The 9,801-nt window shown below is 38.3% G+C and overlaps 1 protein-coding gene across 1 annotated transcript in view; it reads right to left on the bottom strand.

Moving 5' to 3' along the window:
- Positions 1-264: 264 nt before the first annotated feature.
- TEX11 (testis expressed 11) overlaps positions 265-9,801 on the bottom strand; it is a 514,378-nt gene continuing 504,841 nt past the window's right edge. Inside the window, 2 exon segments of the mRNA XM_027770916.1 lie at positions 265-339; positions 977-1,141. Of these exon segments, the coding sequence (XP_027626717.1) occupies positions 265-339; positions 977-1,141 (240 nt within the window).

Here is a 9,801-nt window from a genome sequence, read left to right as displayed (position 1 = left end):
ATAAGCCATCTCTCACATGAACTATATTTCAAGAAAATCCTCAACACTTTAGAAAATGTTTTTATCCTCCAGAAATGAGCTGATCACTGAGTTCAAAGTCAAAATATCTTTATTTTAGAAAATTTCATTCAACAACATGGAAATAGGGCCTGAGAAAACAGAAACAAATGCCCAAGCAAAGTTTGAAAATTTTTTTAAGTATTTAGCATCTCAGGACAATACGTCTTCAAGTTGCTGTGAACTTGCCTGCTCACATGTTTTGCTCTAATGATTCTCACTCTTCATTAAGAAGCTCTTTTCATCTAATGCTTTCATGAGTTTACTATACAGAACATTCATCTGGAAAAGAGAATGGCAAATAGATTTCTTGAGAGGAAAAAGAAATTTGGGAAAGCTTGCTAGATTCATGGTGATGGTGTGTAAGTCTAACCCTTACATTTTGAGACCTCAGAGGCTATTCTGGGGAGAAAGTACAGTCCTTTCTTTAGAAAGAGGGATCCCAGTGCATTAAGTCTATTTAATAGGGACAGGTAGCTATTTTAGGGAAGAAGGTACTTAAAACAGAAAGATCCTTGGTTCTTATTTGGAAACAAGGCTTTTTCTCCACCAAACCTCTCCCAGTTGGATAATGGCCCTGAATTCTGCTACTGAGAGTAGTTCTGGAGGAAGTGCCTTTTTAAGCAGCCTCTGCATTGAGCAGAGGCCAGTCCTTCCCCACATGCATTAATATAGGTAGTGATGTATTTCCCAGGGCTCACTCTTGGCATTCTTCTCGATTAGATTCCATTTGCAATCTAAGAAATGACTGTTTGTAGTCCTTTAACTCTTGAAGTTATCTGGTAGCATGGAGAAGAACAATGATTAAGAGCCTTTCTTAGTCAAGGAAGGTAGGGATGAGTCCTCAAGGAGAGCCCTGCTATAACCTCTGTCCCCTGTAAGTCGTGCCACCCACCCCTAGAGCCCTCTTCCTCCTCACCCGAGTTTCATAGCCTCTCTTGAGGGAGCCAAGGTGGTCAAGGAAACACAATGCCAAGCTGCACCATTTTTCAGCTGATACATACTTGCTCCTGTTATACATAAATATTCCAGTATTCCAGGACTTGATCATCAGCCAGAAAATCTCCATCTCTGGGTAGCCTTCCTGAAATTCAAAAACAGTGGACGTTGTCCAGTTAATTATTGTCACAATCCCCTATAGCAATATCTGAATATTAGTGCTGCATTCCATTATTAAACAAACGAGTGCTTCTAATGCTGAAGAAAGCCTTTGTTCCTAGAGAGTAAGGGAACACTCTGAAGGTTTGTTGTAGTATGTTTTGTATTAAGTTCTTAAGAGGTGGTATACATGGACCAGCAGTTGGCGTAATGGCTGTGCTGCTGGACTCCCATGTAGTCGACCAAGGCTCGAGTCCTGGACCCAGTGGCTTAAATTCACGCCAGGCGCATGTGCGTGCTTGCCTAAGATCCCAAGAGGAAAATGGAGAAGAAGGGATTGCAGCATGGCCATCCCTCCTTGGGGGGGAGGGGCGGTAATTTCTCGCTTTCAGTCTCTCTCTGTCTTTCTGGCAAGCGCACGCACCCTATAACAAAAAACCTCTCCAAATAAATAAATAAATAAATAAATAAATAAATAAATAAAAAAGAGGTGGTATACAGGGGTCAGCAGGTGGCATACTGGTTTAGGTACTGGACTCTCACATGGTCGACCATAGTTTGAGTCTCAGACCCAGCAGCTTGAAACTAATGCCCGGTACATGTGGGTGCATACCCAAAATACTGAGAGGAGCATGGAGGAGAAGGGATTGCAGCATGGCCATCCCACCTGGGGAGTGATTTGACCCTTTCTGTCTCTCTATCTCCTATGAACACATGCACCCTATAGTAAAAATATCTCTCTCTCTCTCTCAAAAAAAAAGTGGTGTACAAACTGAAAAGGCAATGAGGCCCTCTTTGACTGGAGGAATTAGAGAGAGACAAATTCCTGGTCTCCCTGAAGCAGGAGGAAAAAAATCCTACATTCTTTTTGGAGTTCCCCTTGATGCTGTTCTGAGTCAATTACCTTCCCAAGACCTACTTCTACTTTTCAGAGAAGGTTATCAAGAAGCAGTTTTATGGAATCCCTTAATTCTCTTGACCAGGATCAATTCATGTTTGAAATACAAATTAATCTTTAGCTTAGATAGTATCTACCTAGCTATGAACAAAGGGCACATTTCTAAGATGGTTTCTTAGCCTTATCAGTGGTCTTTAACATTGAATAATCACAATATTATATTAACTCCTCCATAATCTTTTGCTATAGTAAAAAGGATTAGTTTAAAGAGCTACTTTTTCAGTTCTTGTTAGCAGATAGAGCACAAAGGGAGCATTCATGTTAAAGCCCTTTGTCTACACAATAGGTCTCAAACCCTTGAAGGAGGAAATGAAATAGAAGACTTGGGCAGCAATTTCTTGAGAGTGTTAAGGGTGTTGTCATTCTTTCAATTCATTTGGATCCACAAAAACTTACTTTGCATGAAATACATAATAATGAGTGCACTAATAAGGATAAGACAAGGCTCTTATCCTAAAGGACACATACAGCCTTTAGGGAGATAAGGCATCCACCTATAAAGATGATTCCTCTAAGCACCTGGTTAAAAGCTAGTCAGAGTACAAAGTTATTAGGTGCTCTAGTTCAGTAAAATAAATACTGGTATAGCATAGTCAGAGGCAATCTAGTCTCTGTCTGAAATACCACCCCCAGTTCTGTCCACCTGGTAAACTTCTATTTTTTCTTCAAATTCATAAGCAGAGTTGGTTTTCTTTCTCTCTGTTCCCAAAATAAGACTTTACATTACTCTAATATAACTTGTATCACATTATTTAGATATGTTATGTATCGGGGGACCAGCAGTTAGCGTAATGGCTATGTCACTGGACTCCCACGTAGTCGACTGTGGTTCACGTCCTGGACCCGGTGGCTTAAACTCACGCCGGGCATGTATGCGTGTGTGCCCAAGATCCTAAGAGGAGAATGGAAGAGAAGGGACTGTGGCGTAGCCATCCCCCCGGGGGGTGATTTCTCACTTTCTGTCTCTCTGTCTCTCTCTGTCTGTCTGGCGAGCGCACGTGCCCTATGGCAAAAACCTCTCCAAAAAAAGAAAAAAAAAGAGAAATGTTATGTATCCATCCCTTGTTAAGTTCCTTGAAGTACAAGGAATTTTTTTGTTCATTTTTGTATCCTGAGTCCAACACTGTGTCTGACACATAGTAGGGGCACAACGGATGCTTGCTGAATGAATTAATTAGACGTTAATGAACAAATGAATCAATATCCAGTCAAACGCAACTTTCTTGGTGAGGTTTTCCCTGACTCTCCACAATTTATTGCTCAACAATCTTTGTTCCTCTGGCACTTTGTTCATAATAGTACTTCTTTTTTTCCTCTTTCTCTCTTTCTTCTTTCTTTCTTTCAACTCCTAGTCTTATTTGACCATGATAATTATAACACTTCTAACACCCTATTATCTTACTACTCCACTAGGTGGCGAGTTCCTTGAAGACAAAATGGCATTCACCTTTGTATATTCAGTCTACAACAGTGTCTGATACTGAGAATGAGTTTTGTAATTTTAACTGAATGAATGAAAAAAAATGAACAAACATGATCTCGGGGTAGATAAGTAGGATCTAGATATACAGAAATTTTCAGAAAAGGCAAATTCATAGAGAAAGTAGATTGGAGGTTGCCAGGGACTGGGGAAGGAAAGAATGAGTAATGACTGTTAAGAGGTGTGGGGTTTATTTTCGAGGTGATGAAAATGTTCCAGAATTAAATATCAGTGATGACTACACAGTTTTGTGAACATACTAAAAACCAATGAATTGAATACTTTAAAATGGTGAGTTTCATGATAAATGAATTAAATCTCAATAAAATATTGATTTACAAGGACCAGCAAATGTCATAATGGTTAGGTTGCTGGACTCTCATGTAGTCAACCACAGTTCAAGTCCCAGACCCAGTGGCTTAAAACACGCAGGGCACATGCGCATGGATGCCCAAAATCTTGAGAGGAGAATGGAGGAGAAGGGATTGAGGCATGGCCATCCCCCTGAGGGGTGATTTCTCACTTTCTGTCTCTCTTTCTCTCTGGTGAGTGCATGTGCTCTATAGCAAAACTCTCTCGAAAAAATTAAAATATAGATTTACAGAGGAAGAGAAGTACATTCTATATGGACAGAGCATAATAAATAAAGACCTGGACTTTGCTCAGGAGTGAATATATCTCAGGGAGACTAAAGTTGTTTGGCCTAAGCAGATGATTTATGTAGAGGAGCTAATGGGAAATAAGACTGGAAATGTAGGATGGGGCTTCACAAGCATTAGAAAAATATTCTTCCTTAGAACCCTAGTTTTGTGAGAAATGTTAACAGATTTTCTACAAAAATAGGGTTCTTTAGTCAATGTTGCATTCTATATATCACCCTCTTGGAACTTTATAATGCATATTAGTTCATTGAAAGTTTATGGAAGTTTTACAATAAAGAAACCAGGTGACTTTGTTTAATCCATTGTATCTGAAATGCTTACCAACATATAGTAGGCTGGAGTGTAAAAGATTTTGCATTATAAGCCACACACTTTGGGATTTATCCTCCTGGCAATAGGAAGGCACTGAAACTTTTTTGAGAAGAAAAATGATGTGATGAAATTGTACATTTAGTAAGATTGAAATGCCAGTGGTGTTTAGAATAGACCTAAGTGTGGGAGAAAACACAGACAGGGAGACTTGTATAATGGGAGTTATAGGAGTCTAAAATTAGAACCAGCTGATGATGTGGTGGTTAAGGCAGCTGGATCCCACATGGCCAACTGTGTGGTTCAAGTACAGTACTTGGTAGCTTGAAAGATATGCTGGGTTCATGTGCATGTTTGCCCAAAATCCCAAGAGAAAAATAGAGAAGAAGAGATTATGGTGTGGCCATCCCCCCAGGGGAGCTGCTTTCTCACTCTCTCTTCCTCTCTGTCTCTCTTTAACTCTGGAAAGCATACACACTCAGTAGCATTTTTTTTTTAAAGGAGAGTCTAAGACTAACATGCTGAGTGGCAGAACTAAAATAGTGACAATGGAATGATGTAAGATACATTCTGCTTTGGTTTAGATGTTGTTTGCTAGAAGTTTGGTCCCCAGTGTAATGGTGTTGAGAGATGGTAGGGCCTTTAGGAAGTAGGGTCCACTGGGTGGTGTTTGGATCATGGGGGCACTGCCCTCATGAACAGATTAATGCCATCTTATGGGAGGGAGGGAGTTTTTGGTTTCACAGGAATGAGTTAGCTCACACAAGAGTGGAATTAAATAAGTAAGATGGCTATCTGCAGATCACTCTCTCTTTCTCCATATGCCCAATGACATTGCCCCAGCAGAGAGATCAAGTTGTAATGCAGCAGCAGCTAGCCAGATGCCTTTGAACTTGCCAGTCTTTGGAATTTTGAGCTAAATAAACCTTTATTTGTATTACATCATCCAGCCTCAGATAACACAATAACAGACTAAAACACATTTTTTTAAGAGAGATTTTTGCTATAGGGTGTGTGAGCTCTCCAGAGAGAAATCATCCCCCAAGGGGGGATGGCCACACTGCAATCCCTTCTGCATTCTCCTCTCAGGATTTTGGGCATGCAGGCACATGTGTCCAGTGTGAGTTTTAAGTTGGCAGGTCCAGGATTCGAACTGTAGTCAACTATGTGGGAGTCCAGTGACAAAAACTAACCATTACACCATCTGCTGGTCCCAGATTAAAACACATTCTAGGAGTGGCTAATTCAGGGAGTTGAACAACTGAAGATTTTCCACCCAGACTTTACCCTCCTGACCCCAAGATCTATCCAGGACAGGCCAATTGCAAGTAATCTACATTTGAACTCTAAGTGGCTTCTGTCAGGGACTAGGGCAACTGAAGATTTTCTGCCCAGACTTCACCTTCCTGATCCCAAGATCTAGTTAGGATCAGAATAATCCTCAATTCCCACAGAATCTGCTATACAAAAGGAGAAAAATAGTACTGCAGAGAGATTTCAGATCACATTCTTCTGCATGCCTCTGAATGCTCAGATTTAACTCCAAAAATTAGAAAAAAAAATGTATAATCCATCGGATGACCAGAAACCACCACAGAGGCACAAGAAATATGAGAAGCCAAGACCAGCAGCTAGTGTAATGGCTATGTCGCTGGACACCTATGTAATCAACTGCAGTTCAAGTCCTGGACCCAGTGGCTTGAACTCACACTAGGTGCATGTGCGTGCGTGCCCAAGATCTCGAGAGGAGAATGGAGGAGAATGGAGGAGAAGGGATTGCGGTGTGACTATCCCCCCTGGGGGATGATTTCTCGCTTTCTGTCTCTCTGTCTCTGTCTTTCTGGAGAGCACACGCACCCTATAGCAAAAACCTCTCTAAAAAAGGAAAAAAAAAAGAAATATGAGAAGCCAAGGGAAAAGAATAATTCCTCATCTTCCATAGGCAATACAATGGAATTCATAGAAATGTCTGATAAAGAATTTTGAATATTCATAGTGACAAAGCAAACAGAGATTCAGGAGAAGAGAGGCAATGAACTCCAGAAGATATAGGAGGAAAGAGACAAGTTCCAGGAGGTGAGGAAGTTCTTGCACGATCTGAAAGAGGAAATATATACCATAAAAAAGAATCAAATGGAGTAGAGTTGAAAGCTGTAATATAGGATATCAAAACCTCCTTTGAAAGTATTAAAAGCAAATTAGATCAGGCAGAAGATTGAATCTCAGATGTAGAAGACAGAATCTCTGACCTAGAAAAATTCACCAAAAAGACTGAGAAAATAACACTCCAAAATGAGAATAATATATGAGTAATGCTAGGTACCATTAAACATCCAAACATACAGATAATTGGTATCCCAGAAAGTGAAGAAACTAATAAAGGCATTGATAATCTATTCTATGATACCCTGGAAGAATACTTTCCAAACCTAGAGATGCATTCAAATAGCCAGACCCAAGAAATATAAAGGACCCCACAAAGAATCAACCCAAGAGCTTCTCCATGGCACATCATTTGCCAGATTGCCCAAAACCATAGACAGAGACAAGATACTAAAATTGGCAAGAGAGCAATGTCAAGTAACTTTTAAAGGATATCCCATCAGGGAAACCATCAGACCTTTCATCAGAAACAATGCAAGCAAGGAAAGAATGGGAAAATAATGTTCAAAGTGTTAAGTGAAAAACTATTTCAACCTAGAATTCTATACCCATACAAGAAGGAAAGACAAAAACATTTTCAGATAAACAAAACTTGAGAGAATTTTACCAACACAAGATCAGCTCTTTGAGATCTGAAGGGAGTGCTATACCAAGAATACTAAAGTCAGACACACATAAATAAGAGTACAAAAAGCAACCAAGAGAATGACCAACTTAATGGGAGAAACATGTCCAGAAAGTTCAATAATAATGTGGAATGTTAACTTCTAGAATTTAAACAAAAAGATTGGACCACAATAACACTGCAAATTCAACAGAAGAGAAAGTAATTACTTGAAACTGAACTGGTGAAATAGAACTTTATGACTTTTGACTAAAACATTACTGATTTTCTTCTATGCTTCATTTTCCAGATTTAAGGATTTTTTGTACTCTCTTCATCTGTTGATAGGTTCATCTACCTACAGTTTGAACTGAATCCTAATTTTTTCCTGTCTTTAAATCTTAAGCAAATATCTCTTAACATTTTTTGATTTTAAACTATTAAGACTAAAATGATTTTTTTGAAATTAAAAAAATGTATTAAAAATACCTATTTAATGACTGCAGTAAGCTATATAGCCCCAGCTAGCTGCTACTCTATAGCATGTTCATTCTACTCAGTGAAGTTTATATCTGAAGTCAAACATGTGTTCATAGATATGTATATATCAGCTGCACTTGCTATTGATAGTATTTAGATTAATTAAGATCTTTTGCGAATCAATAAAATGTGAAAAAAAGGTGTGGAAAGCAGCTGTAGATATCAGAGACAGCGTGGGAGGAGAGTGGGAAATGGCAGAGAGTGAGAGATAGGGAATAAAGGGGGAGAAAACAGAAGCAAAATATATAATAAACAAGTAATGAAAAATTATTTGTTGATGATAACACATATGGTAATATCCTTGATTGAGCCAATATACAATGTATTCTGGATGAAAACTCTCATTTTGTATACTGTAATGATGTACAATGAATGAATGTAAATAAATTTAAAAGAAAAGAAAACAGATTCTAAAGGAAGGATCAATTGAACTTGATAACTGATTTGATATGAGGAATGAAAGATAGATTAATTGAAAATGTCTCTAAAGTACATAGTTTTTTTTTTTTATTTTAGAGAGATTTTTGCTACAGGGTACATGGGTTCGCTGGAGAGACAGAGACAAAAAGTGAGAAATCACCCTCCAAGGAGGATGACCATGCCGCAATCCCTTCTCCTCCATTCTCCTCTCAGGATTTTCAGCATGCTTACACATACACCTGGCCTAAGTTCCAAGATGCTGGGTCCAGCACTTGGTTGACTACATGAGAGTCCATTGATGTAACCATTATGCCATCTGTTGGTCCCCTAGAGTACATAGTTTGAATGACTGAGAGACTGTTGGTATCACTGAAAGAAAAATATTGTAAGGAGATATTATTGGGGTAAGGGAAAATGATAACAATAAATTCTATTTTAAACATGTTAGGTTTCAGGTAACTTTGGACATATCATATAGGCTACTGCAGATAAGGACTGGAACAAAGGTAAGAGCATATCAATTAACATAAAGGATAGAATAGAGAATACAGAGAAGGAAAGAGTAAAGAATATTAGAAATGTTCATAATTGGGTCTTAAGAGGGAAAAGATAACATAGGAGTGGTGAGAAAATAAAGAACAAGGAAAAAGAGTTTTTTTATTATAATTTTTTATTATTTGAATTTATTTATTTACATTCATTCACTGTATATCACTACAGCATACAAAATGAGATTTTCCCACTCAGTATACACTGTATATTGGCTCAATCAAACACATTAACATAGGTATTATCATCAACAAATAATTTTCCTTTTCTTGATTCCTGTATATTTTGCTTTTTTCCCCCATCCTTGATTCTCTATCTCTCACCCTCTACCATCTCCCATTCTCCTCCCACACTGTCTCTGGTATCTCATGGTTGTTTTCTATGCCTTTTCCCCCACACATTTTATTGATTCACTAAAGATCTTAATTAATCTAAATATTTTGAATAGTAAGCACAGCTGATATATACATATCCATGAACACAAGTCTAACTTCAGGCATAAACCTCAGTGAGTAGAATGAACATACTATGAAGTAGCACCTAGCTGGGGCTATTCAGCTTACTGCAGTCGTCAAATAGGTGTTTTAATACATTTTTTTAAAAATTTCAATAAAAACAGTTTTAGGTTTTCTTTTCCCTGAAACTTTTTTTTAACTTAATTAATTTACATTCATTCCCTAAGCATCTTCACAGCAAACAAAATGTGATTTCCCATCTAGAATATAGTGCATAGTGGCTTAATCTGCATGTTATTGTCAAAATTTTTCCAAGTCTAGTTGTGTGTATATATATATACCCCTATTTCTGACCCTCTATACTTTTCCACCCTCTTCTCACACTATCTCTGGTGTCTACAGTTGTCTTCCATTCCTTTCCCCCCCCACATTGTATTGATCACACAATTTCTTAAATAATCTAACTACTTTCAATAGCAAGTTCAGCTGGTAATTTCAAGAAAAGT

Source organism: Tupaia chinensis, unplaced genomic scaffold, assembly GCF_000334495.1.
Source record: "Tupaia chinensis unplaced genomic scaffold, TupChi_1.0 Scaffold000165_2, whole genome shotgun sequence".
NCBI classification, from domain to species: domain Eukaryota; kingdom Metazoa; phylum Chordata; class Mammalia; order Scandentia; family Tupaiidae; genus Tupaia; species Tupaia belangeri.
The sequence above is the reverse complement of the archived record's forward strand: the minus strand, read 5'-3'. Positions and strand labels throughout refer to the sequence as shown.